Genomic DNA, 24,401 nt, shown 5'->3' on the forward strand with positions numbered 1-24,401 from the left:
CCAAAGGATATCTTCTTTAATCAACTCTACAAAGATAAAAGGTGGTAGAATCACAAAGACATGCTTGAAACTTATCTCCATCTCTCACTAACTGCATGACAATTTACTTAACCTCCATAAGTCCACTTCCCCGTATATACAATGGCATCCTATCTCTGAGTTACTGTGAGGCTCACATGAAGCAATGTATGTGAGTCCTACAGTACAGCCTGCACCCAGTCAAAGTCATTATTACCACAGCAGCTCAGTGTAGCACAACTGGATATACAGAAACTTTCATAAAGACCATTTGAGGTTATTCTACTGTGCATTACATTAAAAATGATTAGGTAAGGCTGATAAACAGATGTAAAATTTTTTTTATACATTATGACTTTAATACATTTTATCTTGGGATTCATTTTTAAAGCAAAAGTCATCTCTGTTGGCTTGCAACCTCGAGTTTCCTGGGTGAAATCTGAGATTGGCCCCCACCCAGGCAGGATGAGGAGAGACTGAAGAAAGCAGCAGACCACTCCAGCTTGATAGGTGGCAAGTTTAATAAGTAAGGGAGCTTATATAGGAAGCTTGTCCAGGGTGACTGCATGATGAGCTGAACTCCCCTCCTGTCCTCCAGAATCTTAAAAATTTGTATAGAGGCCTTAACTGGGTTCAGTCATGTATTGAGTTCAAGAAAGTTTCAACACATCTTGCTCTCCCAAGGTCGCATCCTTGAAAGGGTTCCCATAGTGGAAACAATAGGAAGAACAACATTCCACGGACAGGGGAGGGGGTGAGGCAGCCTCCAGTGCCTTGGTTGGTCCACATGCTCTCAGTAACCTTTGCTAAAAGGTCTCCAACAATCGCCAAAATAAATTACACCATGTTCTTTTTCTTTTTAATAATTAAGAGTTCTAGAATGTCAATGACATTACAAGATTATCTTCTATTTCTGCAGTTGTTGACACTTGGAAGATGCCAACTCTCTCTCCATTTCCTTCTTCTCTACAGAAGTGGTTGGCTTCTCTTACCCCATTTCTTCTAAGACCTTTTCTAAAGAAAAGACTGTGCATCAATTTCATTGTTTTTTATTCAGCAGTGCAATAAAATTTCACATTTGTAATTGTACAACCTATTAAAAATCAGGATTTGTTTATTATTTCCCTTGATACCAGAAGTTAGACTTTTTCTAAATTTTCTAGAATTTCTCATCTGACTTAAGGGATAAATTTCCTAGAGGTAAGAGACTTCCCTGGTGATCCAGTGTTTAAGACTGTGCTTCCTTCCACTGCTGGGTCTGTGGGTTTGATCCTTGGTCAGGGAACTGAGATTCTACATGCTGGGCAGTTAGGCTCTCCCCAAAGAAAGAAAAAAAAGCATAAAAAAGAAAAAGAAAGTAAAGGGTAGAAAAAAAAAGAGTAAAAAAAAAAAAAGTTTTCTAGAGACTAAATCTGTGAACAGGAGTGTTTTTCTGATGTATGAAACTCAGTATTGAAGAGTTCTTTTTCTAACTGTATATCTTAGCCCAATTTTTGAATATGTTTGAATGATCTCAACAAAATATCAAAGATTTTAAGCAGAATCAACAATTGTATAATTTTTGAGTGTTCATTCACTGATGAATATTTGGAATGCCTAGCAAAATCTAAGAAAAACATGACTTTAAATAAAACTTACCTGAATTATAATAAAACAACTCTGTGGCTAGCCAAATTTGGAAATCTCCTGCCTTAAGCACTTCTGATGACATACAGCAGGAAACACTTGGCAATGTCTGGAGACAGTTTTGGTGGTCACAACTGGCAGGGTGGGAGGTATATCTAGAGAGTAGAGGCTAGGAATGCTGATAAACATCAACTAATACACAGGATGCCCCTGTGTATTATTTGAATACACAGAATACACAGAATTTGAATACAAAGAATTATTTGGCCCCAGTGTCAACAGAGTGAAGAACCATGACACATGATTATCTTTCTGTATGGCCTCCAAAACCTCATTGTTCAAGGTGCAGACTAAGATCAAAAGCATGGATGAAAGGATCCATCTTAATACCCTTTTCTTCCTTTTGATTCTTCTTGAAAGCCATGCATATCTTCAAATAAGAAATATGCAAAGAACAGAGAAGCAAATCTGAACTCTAGTGCTTTTTCTAGTATATGTCAATGAAGGACTATTTCTTGCTCCTAGATTTGGTCCTTTCAATCAGGATACATCTTCTTCATGAGTTATTATGTCTGGGTTTAGAAAAATCTGAGAGACACCTGATTTTTTAATAAAGGCAGGATCACATTCTCACATTTTTATTGCTAAAAATTGCCTTAAGACAGCTGTGTCTGAAAAAAAGAATTCCAATGATCACTCAGGAGTCAGTGCTCATGAACAAACATTAATTCTCCAGTGATGTTCTCCTAACTTCCAAGCACTGTCTAGCAGAGACAAAATGCTGAACATGTTATAATAGAAAGGGAAGCAAGAAAACAAATTAGGTAGTAGTTTGCTTTTAGATTTCATAAGCCATTTCTTTCATTAAACACAGTTTCTGGCCTACAAATTTCTGCTTTTCTGAGATCCACTGGCAGATGGGGCTATGTCATTCAATTCATGGTGAGGACTATTAGATGTTCCTGAGGCTTGATTGAATAATTAAACTGATAAACCAAATATGAGTGCTTTTATTCCATTGCTCAGTATTAATAAGACCCATCATGAAAAGGAAAAATGGCATCAATTTAGAACCACTCATTTGGTAAGTACCAAAAAGCTCCACATATGGAATGAGCAGTAAAGTATTCTGAGTTTCAAGGCTCTGGGTCCACAATGGAAATGGATTTTCTCTTAGAATCTCATTTCCTTCAAGTCCTTGTAATTAGCTGTAATTAGCTAGGTAATACAGAGTTGACCCTTAAACACAAGGACTGGGGTGCTGACCCTCTGCATAACCAAAAGTTGAATTAGCTGCTGAAATTCTTTTGCCTTTTCTCATTCCTTGAAGTTTTTCTTCTGTTGGAGACCTTGACACCTGGCAAGGGCCTTTGAAGATGGGAAGGCATTTTGTTTGGATTTTTTTTTTCCTTTGTGTGTGTGTGTGTGTGTGTGTGTGTGTGTATGCACGCTCAGTCATGTCCAACTCTTTGTGACCCCATGGAAGCCTACCAGGCAAGGGTACTGGAGTGGGTTGCTATTTCCTTCTCCAGGGTGTTTGGATTCTTGAAAGAAACTCTTTGTTGCATATCCTACTAAAGTCATGAGAAAACTATAGGAATATCAAGGGAGAACTTTGGGATCTTCAAGGATCCAAATACCTAACAGAAAGGGCATTCCTGCTTGAAATGTTGAGGAAAGGAAATACCTTATCTGTATTATATCTCATTTATTCCTCACAAAACTGTAACAAGGTAGATAGTATCTGCATATTACATGTGAAAAAACAGGTCATTTGCCAAAAGGCAGTCATGGTTTGGACACAGATTTATCTGGCTCAAAACTTCCTGCTCCTCCTCTTAGCCTTCTGCTTTGCCTCCAGGGAAAGTTTCAAGCATCTTGACCTGTGCTGACCAAAGTAGCCACTAGTCAAATGGGGCTCATCTGAAATAAGATGTGCCATAAAATACACTAGAAGCAATGACAGATATTTTCTTGGGCAGAGGATGAGATGATTAGATAGCCTCACTGACTCAGTGGACACAAATTTAGGCAAACTCAGGGAGATAGTGGAGGACAGAGGAGCCTGGAATGCTGCAGTCCATGGGCTCACGAAAAGTCAGACATGACGTACTGACTGAACAAAAACATAAAATACACATTGCATTTTGAAGATATAATATAAAAAAGTAAAATATCTCAATAATTTAAAAATACTTGTATCATATTGGAATGAGTGCTTTGGATGTGGACTATTAAAATTAATTTCACCCATTTGTGTTTTAATGCAGCCACTAGAAAAAAAAAACTTAAAATTACCTATGTGGCTCAGAATGTTTTATGTCGTAGCAATGATTTTAATAATTTCCACTTAGGTTCCCAGACTAAAATTGTAGGATTCCCAAGGGAAATTTTTAGGAATTTAAAACATCAATATGCTACACTCAATCCTTCTTACTGTCTTCTGAACTTAATAAACATGGATCTTTAATTCCCTCTGGAGAAAGCACTCTGTCTTATACAAGTTGAATGGTCATCCTATGAACCTACAGAAGGACTGGAGCATCCCATGGTAACTAATGAAGTAAGCCATTATCAATGATTTTGTGATCATGTTTGGTACCTCCCTGAGTCAAAGCAGTGCTGTAAATTCCTTGAGTCCTTTCAGGTAGCGTGAAGATGGCACATGTTTTCATTAGGAATGGAGAACTGATACAATTTCATTTTGGTATGGGACATAGGTCTTAGACCAATTTTTACTTCTCTGAGCCTTTTTTTTTTTTGTCCCCCCCCCTCCCCGGGACTCTTTTGATCATGATTTTCTAGCATAGTGGTAAATGCAATAATAGATGCCAATGAATAGAAACAAATCGATGCTTTTACATCCATAGTATAAAAGTGCTAAATCCTTTCACTATTGTAAGCTGTGAGCCGGAACAAATGTTTGGGCCCTGGAGAAGCACATTTAAGATTTATAAAAGCAAAGTCAACTAATTTCATTGTGGGTCACTGTCCCTTGAACAATGACAAAATCACCTCTTCCTCAAGCACATAGTTAGTTAAGCTTTGTTATGCAAAACAGATTTTTTTTAAAAGTTCTTGAGATAAACTCTGTGAGACTAGTGAGAATTTTGTTTGCAAATGATTTAGTCTTCTTAAAGGCAACTGGTAAACACAGGTAATATGGAGTTGACCCTTAAACACGAAGATTGGGGTGCTGACCCTCTGCATAACCGAAAATTGAACTTTCTCATCAGAACTGTATCTGTGGTTCTGCATCCACAGATTTAACCAACTGCACAGGTTGTGTGCACATAGGCATGTGTGCTCAACTGTGCCCAACTCTTTGCCACCCTACGCACTATAGTCCACCAGGTTCCTCTGTCCATGGAATTTTCCAGGTAAGAACACTGGAGTGGGTTGGCATTTCCTTCTTCAGCACGGGTTGTGTAGTACTGCTTATAAACAGACCTGCACGATACAAATGTGTATTCAAAGGCCCACTGAGCAGTGAAAATCATGATTAGTGCACATCTTCTGTGGACTGAGGAGTCAGAAAATACTAAGGAGTATCAAATCACTTTGTTGGGACTTCTTGGCGGTCCACTGGTTAAGACTGTGCACTTCCAATGTGAGGGATGTGGGCTGGATCCCTGATTGGGGAACCAAGGCCCACAGGCCATGAAGCACACCCAAAAAGAAAAAAAAAATCACTTTGTTATATACCTGAAATATATTTTATGTCAAGTATACTTCAATTAAAAAAGAAAAAAATAATAAAAAATGAAATTAAAAAACCACCAAGGAAGGTATAAAGGAAGCAAATAATACAAGTCCCACCCTCAGGGATGGAAGGGATTTCTCTAATATGTAGAAATTTGCTCCCTAGGACTGGTTGAGTGATTGAAGACTGAAAAAAAGGGAGAAGTCACATCTCATTTTCTTAGAAATAAAGCAGATCCTTTGGAGTCATACTCATAGGGAAAGCTTATATATATATAATCAAGAATGCAACTCATTCCCAAGCAAGAAAGGTGCCATAGGCTCCGTGACTTTCAGGTAATCAAGTAGCCTCGTTTAGCAGTCTAATGGGGTAGTTGGGTCTTATTCTACTGTCATTTCTATCAGCTATACCTTGTCATTTGGTATCACTACATTAGGTCAGATTAAACAGAAATCAACCTCTCACTTTTGCCAAAACCCTTATATCAAAGGTATTGATACCCTGAAATAGAGTTATGTCCTAGCCAGAGATCACAAAATAACCAAAGCTCTCCTAAGTCTTAAAAACACTGTCATAATGATTCAGTTCATATGTCATTTTTAACTTTTCTGAGATGATCCAATCTTGTTTTAACCTAAAAACTGCCACATATATTTGATTAAATAACGTTGTTACTTAGTTTAAGGTAACTGGGTCACATGGACAGGGTCAAAAGAGACAAATATTTTGGTGGACATTTAAAAAATATAACCATAGAGGGAATTCCCTGGTGGTCTAGCGGTTAGGACTCTGAGCTTTCACTGCTTTCACTTTTATATACACACATAAACACACATATACATATATATAGCCAAAGAAAAAGCCCATTAGTTCAGCTACTTGTCCCCAGTGTGTCAGTTCTGGTGCTGAGAAGTTGAAAGATAACTCTTTTGTTTTAGTCACAGAAGGGCAAAGGAACAAGAAGCTGCTGCTGGAGAGATGGACAGAGTCAAAGCTAAACAAATGTATGCCAGATAGATAAGATACACACAGGTATAAGAATTATTCACGCTTTTTCTTGGTTGTTTAAAACCTTTATTTTTATTTTTTTTTAGAATATGTATACTTACGCTTTTGTTGTTATCTACAACGTGGCTTTTAAAAAATGCCTGAGCCACTTTGTCGTACTTGCCCCAGTATAATCATCTTAGAATTCCTTTTCCCTTGTCACTTTGACTTTGTGTGGCTTCTATAAAATGAGGATCCTGGAAAAGAACCCTTCCTGTGACCCTGGGAGATGAGGTGAGCAGGTCCCGGCTCAGCAGGACCGGACAGGTAAAACTAGCTGGATGGCAAATAGGCTATGATCACCTGGACCAAGGTATAGTGGTGCGCATGTCTTAAGGGTCATGCTGACTCACCAGGAGAATAAGGATTATGTAGGTTGACCAGGGTGGGTGAGGTAGGAGGGTCCACAGGATTGTGTGGATTGTGGAAGGAGAGGCAGTATATAATATGTGTAGATTAAACATCTATGGTTCTATTAATAAAAAACAAAGACCTAGGTTTCTCAATTTTTTTTAAACTTATGAAGATTCAAGTCACTAATATGTTCATTCTTACGGTTTACAGTGAAAGTAAATGGCTATGGTGATGCAGAGAAGACAGCTGAACTGCACCGGTATATTTAAGATTTTTAAATAAAATTCTGAGTTACTTGACTTTATAAAAATACATGTTGATATACTAAATACTCCACAAAGCTCTAGGATGGGGGATACTGTAAATGTAAAAATACATTTCTCTTGGATCAGCACCAAAAATATCGTTAGTTTTCTGCACAACCTCTGACAAGTTTTTCAATATAGACAAGTTAAAATGATTTGGTAAAAATCACAAACGCCATGGAAATCATTAAAGATAAATCCAAACAACTTTCAAATACATTTTGACATCAAGGTCGGGCAATTCACTTGGAGGGATAGTATCGTGAGTACCACTGAATTACTGTCCTAAGACTTTTGATGTCAACTTTGTACAATGGGGATATTTCACATCTCACACAAAGCAGGCACTCGGACTTAGAAACTTAAGAAAAATATCAGAACCGTTATTAAGACTGAGGTGAACAATTTGTGCAACCTTCCACAATTTCAAAGAGGTAGTGATAGATACCAGTCCTCCTGGCGATGTCAAATGCTGTTTCCTCCAGGCTGTTCTTCAGACCTGGCTTGATGTAGCGGTTCATCAGGAGGAGCTCCAGGGTGTCTTTGCTGTCTCTGTTCCCAGCGGCAAGGTGTAGGGGGGTCAGGAGGCCTTTTGTTTGGGCATTGATATCTGCATCATGCTGCAGTAAGAAAGAAGCCACTCTGGCATTATTCCACTTACAGGCACTGTGCAGGGGTGTCCAGCCATCCACTGTCACTGCATGGACATCCGCCCCGTGTGCAATCAGCTCCCGGACCACGTCTAAGTGCCCATTGTAGGCTGCTCGGTGGAGCGGTGTGTACTTGTCTTCATCTCGAGTGTTCACATGGGTAGCCCTTTCTGAAAGCAGTCTCTGCACTGTGGTCAGCTGAGAATAAAACAGGAGATCTTTCACAAACCCAACATGAAACAAAACAGTAAACAACATGAAACGGTCTAGTGGTGTTAGATTTAATTAAGTTAAACGAAAACTTCCTTGTTAGTAGATGACTGTAGAATAAATGTAAGATTTCTTTGGGGAGGAGGACAACTTATTTAACAATGAACAAGTCAGTGTTAATTATAAATTCTTTCTTTTTTTTTTTTTTCCCTCATAAACTTGATATTATGAACGTGATTCTCTGAAAACCAATCCATGTTTACTCCTGGTCCAATTAAGGCTTATTGCACTAAAGCTACAGTTAGATGAACAATACAGGCTAGAATCATGTTTGATATGTTATGTTTCATCTGCGAAGAAAACATAATAATGGAACATTATGTTCTGATCTTTCAGTAGTAGGATTATCACACCAATATGCATGGTGTATAAAACTTTAAAACATAAACTTTTATCAGTAGAAAACAATGCTAACAAGGAAATCTAGAGATTAAGAAGCTCAATTCCTTCTAACTAAAATAACCTCAGACACCTGTTTTCATGAAGTGATATTTTTTCAGTTTGGTCTGAGGACAAAGCGAGCTTCAGGGACAGGTCCTCTGGCTTCCAATCTAGTAGTTTTTCTACTAAATTAAGGTTTCTTTTTTAACTGTTCTGTTCTTTTTTTTTTTACCCGATTTTTTTCAGCAGCCCAAAGAAGCAATTTGCTTGGATCTTTTTCCATTTTTTTTTCTTGCAGTTGATACCACTCTTCAGTTTTTTCATCTTGCTCTTCATCATCATCAGAATTCCCTATCCAGAGACTTTGGGTACCAGTGGGAATAAGGTGTCCATGTGTTTCCAACAGTTCAAGTTGGTTGAAGTGTTCAGAAAAGTCCAAGGAGTTCTCTGGGTCTGGTTTTTCATCATTTACTTTCTCTTTTTCCATTTTTACTACTATTTTAAATATAAATCATTTCAAACACCAGGATATAAATAATCTCTCCAGAGATGATTATGTCTGCTTTATTTTATTCATCAAATGGATCTGAAAACACAAACACAAAAAATAGGAGCAAACCAGTAATTGAGGCTTTATTAATAGCATAAATAAGTCTTGCAAATATATACAAATATACTCTGTCTAAACTTTTTGGTGTTTATTAATACTCTTTACATTCATCAAATATTGGAGCTGACAGATTTCAGTTACCTTTATTTTTAATGGCCTAATAGTCATTTATTATTGTTTTTTTCTAAGTCAGTAGTTATGACTCTGACTTATTTTAAATCTATTGGTTTAGATACTATGTTGTATTATACTAACAGCTGATTAATGCTTGAAGTTTTTAAATTATAACTAATACAATAAAAATGAGAACATTCACCATTTTTATAAATGAGACACATAGATGCTATAGGAAAGAAACAAAAATTTGTTTTTCCTAAAAACTACTTCCAAGAATCAGAGATTCTTAGAGATGGAATAGTCCCCAGAGGACACATGTCCCAATCTCTCATCAATGCAGATATCTTTACCATGACATCTATAATAATCATCCTCTTTCTACTTGAACAATTTCTGGCTTAGGAAAATTCACGGCTTTAAAAAGTAGTCCTATTCACTGACAGACAACTATTGTTCTTAGTTGGGTTCTTGTTGTGAAACAGGATTTTGGCTGTCATTCACTCCTTCATTCAACAAAGATGAAAAAAACACCTGGCATGTGCCAGTCTCTTGGTGTCATATGCTTGTTCTTACTGGCTCAATCATGTTCAACTCTTTGTGACCCCCCTGAACTGTAGCCTGGCAGGCTATTTAAGGGATTTCCCAGGCTAGAAATTCCTGGAGTGGGTTGCCATTTTCTTCTCCAGGGGATCTTTCCGATGCACGGATCAAACCCATTTCTCTTTTGTCTCCTACACTGGCAGGCAGGTTCTTTACCACTGCACCACTTTGGAAGCCCGCCAGTCTCTTGGTACTGGGATTCAATAATGAACAAGATCCATGTCTTAACCTCATGAAGTTTACCATCTAGTCAGGAAGACTGGCAAAAAAGCATTAAGTACTATAGATAAGACTGTAACCAGATACAATGAATATACAGGAGGACCATAATTAACCCAGTCTTATGGGATTACCGAGGGCCTCCCTGGTAGCTCAGTGGTAAAGAATTTATCTGCCAATGCAGGAGACATGGGTTCAACCCCTGGGTTGGGAAGATGCCCTGGAGAAGGAACGGCAACACACTCCAGCATTCTTGCCTAGAGAATCCCATGGACAGAGAAGTCTTGTGGGCTGCAAGTCCATGGGTTCGCAGAGTTGGATGCAATTTAGTGACTAAAATACTACCACCAAGGGATTACAGAAGGCTTCCTGAAGTAAATGACATTTATTCTGCTAGGTTGCCATAATAATTTATAAACAATATCAGCTTAAAGAGTTATGCAGGGGGGCAGTCCCAAGATGGAGGAATAGGATAGGAAGAGCACCTTCTCCTCTACAAATTCATCAAAAGATCATTTGAACACTGAAAAACTTCCACAAAACAACTTCTGAATGCTGGTGGAGGATACTAGACACCTAGAAAGGCAGCCCATTCTCTTCAAAAGGAGGTAGGAAAAAATATAAAAGACAAAAAGAGAGACAAAAGAGTTAGGGATGGAGACCATCCTGGGGAGGGAGTCATGAAGGAGAAGTTTCCAAACACCAGGAAACCCCCTCACCAGTAGGTCTATGGGGAGTTTTAGAATCTCAAGAGGGCAAGATAACCAGGAGGGAAAAATAAACCAAAACACACAGAATAGGTGCCTAACCACAACTTCCAGCAGAGAAGTAGCCCAGATGCTCGCATCAGCCACTGGAGGCTGGAGAGGAAGGCGCAAGCTGCATGCTTAAGGTAAGGACTGGGCCTGAATGCCCTGAGGACAATCTGAGGGAGCTAATGTCAGACAGCACCCCAAACTCTGGGATACCCAGAGAGAGAGAGAGAGAACTTTCCTGCGAAATTCTCTAACTTAATGCGCACCCTGGCCTGCTCACAGAGCAAAGGACTTAGTGATCACCAAAGGAGAGCTAGCCAGCTGCATATAGTCCCCTCCCCACCAGAGGCAGAGAGGCAGGTGGGCAACAGCCAGAGCCAGAAGGCAACGGGCTGCTCCAATCTCGGCCTCAGAGATGGGCATCTTCCACCAAACTGTGAGCAGGCCCCCAGTTGCTAACCACGTCTTCCTGGGATCCTGGATGGTTGACATCTGCCAGGAGGGTCATAGCCTAAGATCAGCTTCCCAGAGGAGACACATGGCACACCCAAGACCAGAGAGGTGATTAACATGCATGGCCCACCTGGGACAGTGTGCTCCTCAAGCACCTGGTTGCCTGAGCTGCTCAGACCCGGGAAGGGCACAAAACGCACGCCCAACAGAGTCTGTGCCCTGTGGCGTGCCTGAGAACCTGAACCTGGGTGGCTTAGACCTGGAAAGTGCATGAAACCCAGGGCCTGCTTTGGACAGTGCCCTACAGAGCACCCTGCAGCCTGAGCAGTATAGAACCAGAAAGCACAAGCCGTGAGCTTGGGCAAACCCAGTGTGGCTCATACACTGCAAGCACTCCCCACACATGCCAGTGATGTTTGTTTGCAGGGTTCCTCCCTCCCCAAAACACAACTGAACAAGTGAGTGTAAATAAGTGACCACCTTTGCCCCCTTGTGTCAGGGCAGAAATTAGACACTGAAGAGACTTTCAAACAGAGGAAGCCAAAATAAACAAAGAATAGGGACCGGCTCTGGAAGTGACAGGTGCAACAGATTAAAACCCTGTAGTTAACATTGACTAAGCATTAGAGGGGGCCTATAGACCTTGAGACAGAGAAGGCAATGGCACCCCACTCCAGTACTCTTGCCTGGAAAATTCCATGGACAGAGGAGCCTGGTAGGCTGCAGTCCATGGGGTCGACAGGAGTCAGACACGACTGAGCGACTTCACTTTCACTTTTCACTTTCATGCATTGGAGAAGGAAATGGCAACCCACTCCAGTGTTCTTGCCTGGAGAATCCCAGGGATGGGGGAGCCTGGTGGGCTGCCATCTATGGGGTCGCATAGAGTTGGACACGACTGAAGTGACTTAGTAGCAGCAGCAGCAGCAGCAGCAGCAGCAGCAGCAGCAGCAGCATAGACCCTGAGAACAAGTACAGGCTGGAATAAGGAACTATGAGAAACTGAACTCACCCTACACTGCCCACAACAGCTCCAGAGAAATTCCTAAATATATTTTATATGATCACCTTTTAATTTTTTTTAAGTTCTTTACTACTTTAATTTTCACTTTTATAACCTACTATTACCTTGCAAAAAAAAAGATCCTATTTTAAAAACAAATTTCACATATATATGTTTTTTATAATTTTTGTGATTCATTTTGTTTTATATTTTTAACATTGTATTTTTGAGTCTAACCTCTACTCTATATTTTTAATCTTTGTTTCTTGGTATTTTTTTAAATCAACTCTGTACCTTTAAGAATCTAATCTTCAGTATCCATGTTCACTGAGAGTTGTGATTGCTGGCTTGATTGCTCTCTCCCGTTTTGACTCCCCCTCTTCTCGTTCTGGTCACCTCTATCTCCTTCCTCCTCTTCTCTTCTCTATGGAACTCCATGAACCTCTCTGAGTGTTCCAGACTGTGGAGAGCACTTAGGGATTTGATTACTGGCTAGACTGCTCTCTCCTCTTTTGACTCCCGGTCTTCTCCTCCTGGTCACCTCTATCTCCCTCTTCCCTCTTCTCTTCTCTAAGTAACTCTGTGTACCTCTCTGGGTGTCCCTCACTGTGGAGAATCTTTTCACCATTAACCTTAATGTTTTATCATCAGTGCTGTATGGATGGAGTCTTGAGGCTACTTACTGTAAGAATAAGACTGAAAGCCAGAGGCAGGAGGCTTAACTCCAAAACGTGAGAACATCAGAAAACTCCTGATTCCAGGGACCATTAACAGACAAGAGCTCATCAAAAGCCTCCATACCTACACTGAAACTAAGCACCACCCAAGAGCCAACAAGTTCCAGAGCAAGACATACCATGCTAATTCTCCAGCAATGCAGGAACACAGCCCTGGGCATTAAAAGATAGACTGCTCAAAGTCACACCAAACCCAAAGACACCCCAAAACTCACTACTGTACACTTCATTGCACTCCAGATAGACGACATCCAGCTTCACCCACCAGAACACACACACAACCTCCCCTAACCAGAAAACCTTGAGAAGCCACTAGTACAACCCCACTGACAGGGAGCAGGATCCACAATAAAGAGGAACCACAAACTTCCAGCCTACAAAAAGGACACCCCAAACACAGCAATCTAAACAAAATGAAAAGTCAGATAAATATTTAGCAGGTAAAGGAACATGATAAACATCCACTAAACCAAACAAAAAATGAGGAGATAGGAACTCTATCTGAAAAAGAATTCAGAATAATGTTAGTCAAGATGCTCCAAAATCTTGAAAACAAAATTTTGAAAATAAAATAAATAGACTAGAGACAAGGATTAGGAAGATTAAGAAATGTTCAACAAGGACCTAGAAGAAATAAAGAAGAGTCAGTCAATAATGAATAATGCAATAACTGAGACCAAAAGCACTCTGGAGGGAACCAATAGTAGAATAACTGAGGCAGAAGACAGGATAAGTGGAAGGTGGAAGATAGAATGGTGGAAATTAATGAAGCAGAGAAGAGAAAAGAAAACAGAATTAAAGAAATGAGGACAACCTCAGAGGCCTCTGGGACAACGTTAAACACCCCAACATTCGAATCATACGAGTTCCAGAAGACGACAAAAAAGAAAGGGCATGAAAAAATACTTGAGAAGATAACAGTTGAAAACGTCCCTAAAATGGGGAAGGAAATATTCACTCAAGTCCAAGAAACCTGGATAGTCCCAAACAGGATAAACCCAAGGCGAAACACCCCAAGACACATATTAATCAAATTAATGAAGATCAAATAAAAAGAACAAATATTAAAAAGCAGCAAGGGAAAAACAACAAATAACATACAATGGGATCCCAATAAGGATAACAGCTGATCTTTCAACAGAAACTCTTCAGGCCAGAAGGGAATGGCAGGACATATCTAAAGTGATGAAAGAGAAAAACCTACACCCCAGATGTCTATATCCAGTAAGGATCTCATTCAAACATGAAGGGGAAATCAAAAGCTTTACAGACAAGCAAAAACAGAGAATTCAGTACCACCAAACCCGCTCTTCAATAAATGCTAAAGGATCTTCTCTAGACAGGAAACCAGAAAAGGTATATAAACTCGAACCCAAAACAACAAAGTAAATGTCAACAGGATCATACTTATCAATAATTACCTTAAATGTAAATGGGTTGAATGCCCCAAACAATAGACGAAGACTGGCTGAATGGATACAAAAATAACACCCCTATATACGCTGTCTAAAAGAGACCCACCTCAAAACAAGGGACACATACAGACTAAAAGTGAGAGGCTGGAAAAAGATATTTCATGCAAATGAGAACAAAATAGAGCAGGAGCAGCAATCTTTATCAGATAAAAAAGTCTTTGAAATAAAAGCCAGGAAAAGAGACAAAGAAGGACACTACATAATGATCAAAGGATCGATCCAAGAAGAAGATACAAAAATTATAAATATATATGCATGCAACATAGGAGTAACTCAATACATAAGGCAAATGCTAACAGGTATGAAAGGGTAAATCAACAGTAACACAACAATAGTGGAAGGCTTTAATACCGCACTCACACCTATGATCAACCAAGAGAAAATCAGCAAGGAAACACAAAGTTTAAATAATACAATGGAGCAGTTAGCCCTAATTAATTTAACTCAGATGACCATTATATCTACTACTGTGGGCAGGAATCCCTCAGAAGAAATGGAGTAGCCATCACGGTCAACAAAAAAGTCTGAAATGCAGTACCTGCATGCAATCTCAAATACGACAGTCTGTTCGTCTCCAAGACAAACCATTCAATATCACAGTTATGCACGTCTATGCCCCATCCAGTAATGCTGAAGAAGCTGAACTTGAATGGATCTATGAAGATCTACAAGACCTTTTAGAACTAACATCCAAAAAAGATGTCCTTTTCATTATAGGGGACTGGAATGCAAAAGTAGGAAGTCAAGAAACACCTGGAATAAGAGGCAAATTTGGCCTTAGAATGCGGAATGAAGCAGGGCAAAGACTAATAGAGTTTTGCCAAGAAAATGCACTGGTTAGAGCAAACACCATTTTCCAACAACACAAGAGAAGACTCTACACATGGACAACACCAGATGGTCAACACCAAAATCAGATTGATTATATTTGTTGCAGCCAAAGATGGAGAGCTCTCTACAGTCAACAAAAACAAGACCAGGAGCTGACTGTGGCTCAGATCATGAACTTCTTATTACCAAATTCAGACTCCAATTGAAGAAAGTAGGGAAAACTGCTACACCATTCAGGTATGACCTAAATCAAATCCCTTATGATTATACAGTGGAAGTGAGAAATAGATTTAAGGGCCTAGATCTGATAGATAGAGTGCCTGATGAACTATGGGATGAGGTTCGTGACATTGTACAGGAGACAGGGATCAAGACCATCCCCATGGAAAAGAAATGCAAAAAAGCAAAATGGCTGTCTGGGGAGGCCTTACAAATAGCTGTGAAAAGAAGAGAAGCAAAAAGCAAAGGAGAAAAGGAAAGATATAAGCATCTGAATGCAGAGTTCCAAAGAATAGCAAGAAGAGATAAGTAAGCCTTCTTCAGCGATCAATGCAAAGATATAGAGGAAAAGAACAGAATGGGAAAGACTAGAGATCTTTTCAAGAAACTTAGAGATACCAAGGGAACATTTCATGCAAAGATGGGCTTGATAAAGACAGAAATGGCCTGGACCTAAAAGAAGCAGAAGATATTCAGAAGAGGTGGCAAGAATACACAGAAGAACTGTACAAAAAAGATCTTAATGACCCAGATAACCATGATGGTGTGATCACTAATCTAGAGCCAGACATCCTGGAATGTAAAGTCAAGTGGGCCTTAGAATGAATCACTACGAACAAAGCTAGTAGAGGTGATGGAGTTCTAGTTGAGCTGTTTCAAATCCTGAAAGATGATGCTGTCAAAGTGCTGCACTCAATATGCCAGCAAATTTGGAAAACTCAGCAGTGGCCACAGGACTGGAAAAGGTCAGTTTTCATTCCAATCCCAAAGAAAGGCAATGCCAAAGAATGCTCAAACTACCACACAATTGCACTCATCTCACATGCTAGTAAAGTAATGCTCAAAATTCTCCAAGCCAGGCTTCAGCAATACGTGAACTGTGAACTTCCTGATGTTCAAGCTGGTTTTAGAAAAGGCAGAGGAACCAGAGATCAAATTGCCAACATCCGCTGGATCATGGAAAAAGCAAGAGAGTTCCAGAAAAACATTTATTTCTGCTTTATTGACTATGCCAAAGCCTTTGACTGTGTGGTTCACAATAAACTGTGGAAAATTCTGAAAGAGATGGGCATACCAGACCACCTGATCTGCCTCTTGAGAAATCTGTATGCAGGTCAGGAAGCAGCAGTTAGAACCGGATATGGAACAACAGCCTGGTTCCAAATAGGAAAAGGAGTACTTCAAGGCTGTATATTGTCACCCTGCTTATCTAACTGCTATGCAGAGTACATCATGAGAAACACAGGGCTGGAAGAAACACAAGCTGGAATCAAGATTGCCGGGAGAAATATCACTAACCTCAGATATGCAGATGACACCACCCTTATGGCAGAATGTGAAGAGGAACTAAAAAGCCTCTTGATGAAAGTGAAAGAGGAGAGTGAAAAAGTTGGCTTAAAGCTCAACATTCAGAAAACTAAGATCATGGCATCCGGTACCATCACTTCATGGGAAACAGATGGGGAAACAGTGGAAACAGTGTCAGACTTTATTTTTGGGGGCTCCAAAATCACTGCATATGGTGATTGCAGCCATGAAATTAAATGATGCTTACTCCTTGGAAGAAAAGTTATGACCAACCTAGATAGCATATTCAAAAGCAGAGACATTACTTTTCCGACTAAGGTCCGTCTGGGCAAGGCTATGGTTTTTCCAGTGGTCATGTATGGATGTGAGAGTTGGACTGTGAAGAAAGCTGAGCGCCGAAGAATTGATGCTTATGAACTGTGGTGTTGGAGAAGACTCTTGAGAGTCCCTTGGACTGCAAAGAGATCCAACCAGTCCTTTCTGAAGGAGATCAACCCTGGGATTTCTTTGGAAGGAATGATGCTAAAGCTGATACTCCAGTACTTTGGCCGCCTCATGCGAAGAGTTGACTCATTGGAAAAGACTCAGACGCTGGGAGGGATTCGGGGCAGGAGGAGAAGGGGACGACAGAGGATGAGATGGCTGGATGGCATCACTGACTCGATGGATGTGAGTCTGTATGAACTCCGGGAGTTGGCGATGGACAGGGAGGCCTGGTGTGCTGCGATTCATGGGGTCGCAAAGAGTCAGACACGATTCAGCAACTGAACTGAACTGATAGCAAAAATCCCACTGCAGTACTCTTGCCTGGCAAATCCCATGGATGGAGGAGCCTGGCAGGCTGCAGTCCATGGGTCACTAGGAGTTGGACACGACTGAGCGACTTCACTTTCACTTTTCACTTTCATGCATTGGAGAAGGAAATGGCAACCCACTCCAGTGTTCTTGCCTGGAGAATCCCAGGGACAGGATAGTCTGGTGGGCTGCCGTCTATGGGGTCGCACAGAGTCAGACACGACTGAAGTGACTTAGCAGCAGAGCATAGCAAAAGTCAGCGAAATTAAAAGCTGGTTCTTTGAGAAGATAAATAAAATAGACAAACCATTAGCCAGACTCATCAAGTAAAAAAGGGAAAAGAATCAAATCAACAAAATTAGAACTGAAAATGGAGAAATCACAACAGATAACACAGAAATACAAAGGATTTTAAGAGACTACTATCAGTAACTACATGACAATGAATAGGACAACTTGAAAGAAATGGATGAATTCTTAGAAAAGTATTACCTTCAAGAACTGAACCAGGAAGAAACAGAAAATCTTAACAGATCCATCACAAGCATAGAAATGGAAGTAAAGTGAAGTTGCTCAGTCATGTCTGACTCTTTGCGACCCCATGGACTGTAGCCTACCAGGCTTCTCCGTCCACAGGATTTTCCATGCAAGAATACTGGAGTGGGTTGCTATTTCCTTCTCCAGGGCATCTTCCCAACCCAGGGATTGAACCCAGTCTCCCGCCTTGCAGACAAACGCTTTTTAACCTCTGAGCCACCAGGGAAGTAAAAAATCTTTCAACAGACAAAAGCACAGGTAAATTCTACCAAAAATTTAGAGAAGAGCTAACACCTATCCTATTCAAACTCTTCCAGAAAATTGCAGAGGAAGGTAATCTCCCAAACACATTCTATGAGGCCACCATCACCCTACTACCAAAACCAAAAAACATGACACACAAAAAAGAAAACTATAGGCCAATATCACTGATAAACATAGATGCAAATATCCTCAACAAAATTCTAGCAAACAGAATCCAACAACATATTAAAAAGATCATACATCGTGACCAAGTGGGCTTTATCCTAGGGATGCAAGGATTGATCAATATCCGCAAATCATTCAATGTGATATACCACATTAACAAATTGAAGGATAAAAATAATATGATTATCTCATGCAGAGAAAGCCTTTGACAAAATTCAACCACCATTTATGATAAAGACTCCCCAGAAAACAGGCATAGAAGGAACATATCGCAACATAATAAACGCCATATATGATTAACCCATAGCAAACATTATCCTCAATGGTGAAATACTGAAAGCATTTTCGCTAAAGTCAGGAACAAGACAACGGTGCCCACTCTCACCACTACTATTCAGCATAGTTTAGTGGTGCTGGGAAAACTGGTCAACCACCTGTAAAAGAATGAAACTAGAACACTCTAACACCATACACAAAAATAAACTCAAAACGGATTAAAGATCTAAATGTAAGACCAGAAACTATAAAACTCCTAGCAGAAAACATAGGCAAAACACTAACATAAATCAGAGCAAGATCCTCTATGACCCACCTCCCAGAGTAATGGAAATAAAAGCAAAAATAAACAAATGGAACCTAATTAAACTTAAAAGCTTTTGAACAACGAAGGAAACTATAAGCAAAGTGAAAAGACAGGCTTCAGAGTGGGAGAAAATAACAGCAAACGAATCAACTGACAAAGAATTAATCTCAAAAATAAAGAACTAGCTCATGCAGCTCAATACCAGAAAAATAAATGACCCAAACAAAAACTGGGCCAAAGAACTAAATAGACATTTCTCCAAAGGAGACATATAGGTGGCTAAGAAACACATGAAAAATTGTTCAATACCACTCATTATCAGAGAAATGCAAATCAAAATCACAATGAGGTACCATCTCACCCTGGTCTGAATGGCTGGTATCAAAAAGTCTACAAATAATAAATGCTGGAAAGGGTGTGGAGAAAAGGGAACCCTCTTATGCTGTCGGTGGGAATGCAAACTAGTACAGCCACTATGGAGAACAGGGTGGAGATTCCTTCAAAAACAGAAAATAGGATTGCCATACAACCCGGCAATCCCACTGCTGGGCATACACACCGAGGAAACCAGAATTGAAAGAGACATATGTACTCCAATGTTCACTGTAGCACTGTTTACAATAGCCAGGTCAGGGAAGCAACCTAAATATCCATTGGCAGATGAATGGATAAGAAAGTTGTGATACATATACATAATGGAATTTTACTCAGCTATTGAAAAGAATGCATTTGAATCTGTTCTAATGAGGTAGATGAAACTGGAGCCTATTATACAGAGTGAAGTAAGACAGAAAGAAAAACAACAATACAGTATATTAATGCATATATATGGAATTTAGAAAGATGGTAACAATGACCCCATATGCGAGACAGCAAAAGAGACACAGATGTAAAGAACAGACTTTTGGACTCTGTGGGAGAAGGCGAGGGTGGGACGATTTGAGAGAATAGCATTAAAACATGTATATTACCATATGTGAAATAGAACACCAGTCCAAGTTCGAGGCATGAAACAGGGCACTGAAAGCCGGTGCACTGGGACAACCCAAAGGGATGGGATGGGGAGGGTGGTGGGACGGGGGTTTGAGATTGGGGAACACATGTACATCTGTGCTGATTCATGTCAATGTATGGCAAAAACCACCACAATATTGTAAAGTAATTAGCCTCCAATTAAAATAAATTCATTAATTATAAAAAAGTTGTACAGCATATCAAATTTTAACCACTTAAAGAAAATGAGTATAATAGATATTTAAAAAATATTTCTCAGCTTCCTAATTATATTTGTTGAAATCTTTTTAGTCATTTAAGACTCTTCCCAGAAGTTGCCTCTCTCTTAAGCCTTTCTTGAGCCTGCATATTAGATCTCTCTCTAGTTTCTCCTGTTTCTTGCTGATATATACTGTCTTATCACTAATTTTATTCTTGTTTTAGCCTCTAAAAAGATTGTTAGCATAAGGATAGGAACTATATTTAACTTACATTTATGTCTGACTTATATACACAAACATTAAAAATATTTGCATAATTAACATGATTAAAGTGCTATCACTTGATTTTGCTTGGATTGGATTCTGAGAAATCTTAAGAGTTACTCATAACTCCTAAGATATGGATTTCTTTATACCTAATTTTCACGAGTTTTAATTGAATGAATCCTAATGCATCAATGCAAAGAAATATAAGAAAACAATAGAATGGGAAAGAAGAGAAATTTCTTCAAGAAAATTAGAGATAGCAAGGGAACATTTCATGCAAGGTCAGTTCACTCAGTCATGTCCGACTGTTTGCAACCCCAGGAACCCCAGCACACCAGGCCTCTCTGTCCATCACCAACTCCCAGAGTCCACCCAAAACCATGTCCATCAAGTTGGTTATGCCATCCAAGCAACTCATTCTCTGTCGTCCCCTTCTCCTCCTGCCCTCAATCTTTCTCAGCATCAGGGTCTTTTCAAATGAGTCAGTTCTTTGCATCAGGTGGCCAAAGTATTGGATTTTCAGCTTCAACATCAGTCCTTCCAATGAACACCCAGGACTGATCTCCTTTAGGATGGACTGGTTGGATCTGCTTGCAGTCCAAGGGACTCTCAAGAGTCTTCTGCAACACCACACTTCAAAAGCATCAACTCTTTCGTGCTCAGCTTTCTTTATAGTCCAACTCTCACATCCATACATGACCAGTGGAAAAAGATACAAAGATGGGCTCAATAAAAGACAGAAATGGTAGGGACCTAACGGAAGTAGAAGATATTAAGAAGAGGTGGCTGTACAAAAAAGATCTTAGTGACCCAGATAATCACAATGGTGTGATCACTCACCGAGAGCCAAACATCCAAGAATGTGAAGTCAAGCAGGCCTTAGGAAACATCACTATGAACAAAGCTACTGGAGGTGACGGAATTCCAGTTGAGCTATTTCAAATGCTAAAGGATGATGCTGTAAAAGTGCTGCACTCTATATGCCAGCAAATTTGGAAAACTCAGCAGCGATCACAGGACTGGAAATGGTTAGTTTTCATTGCAATCCCTAAGAAAGGCAAGGCCAAAGAATGCTCAAACTACCGCACAATTGCACTCATCTCACATGCTAGTAAAGTAATGCTTAAAGTTCTCCAAGCCAGGCTTCAGCAATACGTGAACCATGAACTCCCAGATGTTCAAGCTGGTTTTAGAAAAGGCAGAAGAATCAGAGATCAAATTGCCAACATCTGCTGATCACTGAAAAAGCAAGAGAGTCCCAGAAAAACATCTATTTCTACTTTATTGACTATGCCAAAGCCTTTGACTGTGTGGATCACAATAAACTGTGGAAAATTCTGAAAGAGATGGGAATACCATACCACCTTACCTGCTTCTTGAGAAACCTGTATGCAGGTTCAGGAAGCAACTTTCCAAATAGGAAAAGGAGTATGTCAAGGCTGTATATTGTCACCCTGCTTATTTAACTTATATGCAGAGTACATCATGAGAAACACAGGGCTGGAAGAAGCACAAGATGGAATCAAGATTGCTGGGAGAAATATCACTAACCTCAGATATGGAGATGATACCACCCTTATGGAAGAAAGTGAAGAAGAAATAGACAGCCTCTTGATGAATGTGAAAGAGAAGAGTGAAAAAGCTGGCTTTAAGCTCAACATTCAGAAAACTAAGATCATGGCATCTGGTTCCATCACTTCATGGCAAACAGATAGGGAAACAGTGGAAACCGTGGCTGACTTTATTTTTGGGGGCTCCAAAATCACTGCAGATGGTGACTGCAGCCATGAAATTAAACGATGCTTACTCCTTGGAAGAAAAGTTATGACCAACCTAGACAGCATATTACAAAGCAGAGACATTACTTTGCCAACAAAGGTCCGTCTAGTCAAGGTCATGGTTTTTCCAGTAGTCATGTATGGATGTGAGAGTTGGACTATAAGGAATGTTGAGTGCAGAAAAATTGATGCTTTTGAAGTGTGGTGTTGCAGAAGACTCTTGAGAGTCCCTTGGACTGCAAGCAGATCCAACCAGTCCATCCTAAAGGAGATCAGTCCTGGGTGTTCATTGGAAGGACTGATGTTGAAGCTGAAACTTCAATACTTTGGCCACCTGATGCAAGAAGCTGACCTATTTGAAAAGACCCTGATGCTGAGAAAGATTGAGGGCAAGAGGAGAAAGGGATGACAGAGGATGGGATGTTTAGATGGCATCACCGACTCAATGGACATGAGTTTTGGTAAACTCCAGGAGTTGGTGATGGACAGGGAGGCCTGGCATGCTGCGGTTCATTTGGTCACAAAGAGTTAGACACGACTGAGCCACTGAACTGAACTCAATGCATCACTATATTTTAATAATAGTGCCAAGAGCATTAAAGTCCAGTTTAAATCTATCATTTACGACCAACACCTTCTCTAGACGTGTTACTTTGCACAATGCAGTGTTAGTCGCTGAGTCATGGCCAACTCTTTGTGACCCCATTGACTGTAGCCCACAAGACACCTTTGTCCATGGAATTCTCCAGGCAAGAATACTGAAATGGGTTGCCTTTCCCTTCTCCAGAGGATCTTTCCCACGCAGGGATAGTAGCTGAGTCTCCTGCACTGCAGGCAGATTCTTTACCATGAGTCACCAGGGAAGACCCTATGCACAAAAAAGGACTGCAGTAAAGAATTTTCTAAGATAGTTCAGTTTTTCAGATCAATCAGGAGACCCTATCAGAAAGGTTTTTATATTCTAATATTTTCACTTTTTTCTCAACCTATTCTCTGAAGCTTACAATGCAATATACATCTATTCATTAAACACTTAATAAATACCAGTAAATAATGTAAAGTTCACATATTAATTACAGCATCCATAGTAACATTATTGGGGCTTCCCCTGGTGGCTCAGCAGTAAAGAATCCACCAGCAATGCAGGAGACTCAGGAGAGGTGGGCTTGATCCCTGGGTCAGGATCTCCTGGAGAAGGGCATGGCAAATCCACTCCAGTATTCCTGCCTAGAGAATACCATGCAAGCCACAGTCACAAAAGTCGAACAGGACTTAAGCTGCTGAGAGTGTAGGTACAGCACAGCAACATTATAGCACAGATCTTGTGCCCCTCCTCTCCTTTTTATAAAAACTTTTTAAAATTTGAATTTACTGTTCCAGGTAAAATAAATTACATACAGAAATTTCTTAATTAATTTAAAAAGTCAAACTCTGGTGCATCTCCCTGATTCAAGATTTAAACAGTCGATCAAGATTTCTACTTGATGATATTGCAACAGGAGGAACTAGGTTATGTTTTTTAAAGATCACATTCCACAAACTATGTCAACTCTTAAACAGCTCAGCGACAGGTGGAGCCATAAGCCCCATTAGGCAGGCGAAGGCGCTGAAGTTTATAAAGATTAAAACAACTTTCAATGGAACTAAAGGCCCAGATTTTCTAATTCAAAAGTTTCACATCATTATTTTTTTAATGCACTGTCGGCACAAAGCAATACAGATGTGCTGAACATGAAACGCAGGCAAAGGCTCGTAAACTAGAGGCCGAATGTTCACTCTCTGAGGAGGGCAGTGAGAGAGAAGGCCACCAGTCCCGACCTCGGCACTGGCCTGTCACTTCACAGGCCCAGGAGGCGCATCTGCGGCCTTCCAAACCACTAAGCCCGAAGAAACTGCTCCAGCCCTACCGAGGACCTCCTTCGCGGCCGGATTTGCAGAGCTCCCCAGGGGTCCACAGGGGCCCGCCCCTTTCGGTTCAGGCGCTCAAAGGTGGCGCCAAGCGACCAGGAAGTGTGACCCCAGACGAGAAAGAGCTACCCACCTCAGAGTCGGAAAATCGCCGCCGGGAACCTCGCTTCCGGGTTCTGTCTCGTCGGCTACTCAGGATTGGCTCTTGT

At 40.3% G+C, this 24,401-nt stretch overlaps 1 protein-coding gene across 2 annotated transcripts; it reads right to left on the reverse strand.

Moving 5' to 3' along the window:
- On the reverse strand, nt 1–24,401 carry ANKRD49 (ankyrin repeat domain 49). Of its 2 annotated transcripts, XM_013969389.2 has the most exons (4): nt 24,326–24,401; nt 8,587–8,940; nt 7,502–7,901; nt 1–1,032 (listed from the first exon to the last, which is right to left on the reverse strand). In XM_013969389.2, the coding sequence occupies exons 2-4, from the start codon at nt 8,839–8,841 to the stop codon at nt 1,007–1,009; spliced, it is 681 nt and encodes a 226-aa protein (XP_013824843.1). In that variant the 5' UTR covers nt 8,842–8,940; nt 24,326–24,401; the 3' UTR covers nt 1–1,006. The 2 variants fall into 2 exon arrangements, with proteins under 2 accessions (XP_013824843.1, XP_005689392.1); XM_005689335.2 differs by lacking the exon at nt 1–1,032 and having other exon boundaries at nt 6,405–7,901.

The sequence above is a fragment of the Capra hircus genome, chromosome 15, assembly GCF_001704415.2.
Source record: "Capra hircus breed San Clemente chromosome 15, ASM170441v1, whole genome shotgun sequence".
Taxonomy (NCBI): domain Eukaryota; kingdom Metazoa; phylum Chordata; class Mammalia; order Artiodactyla; family Bovidae; genus Capra; species Capra hircus.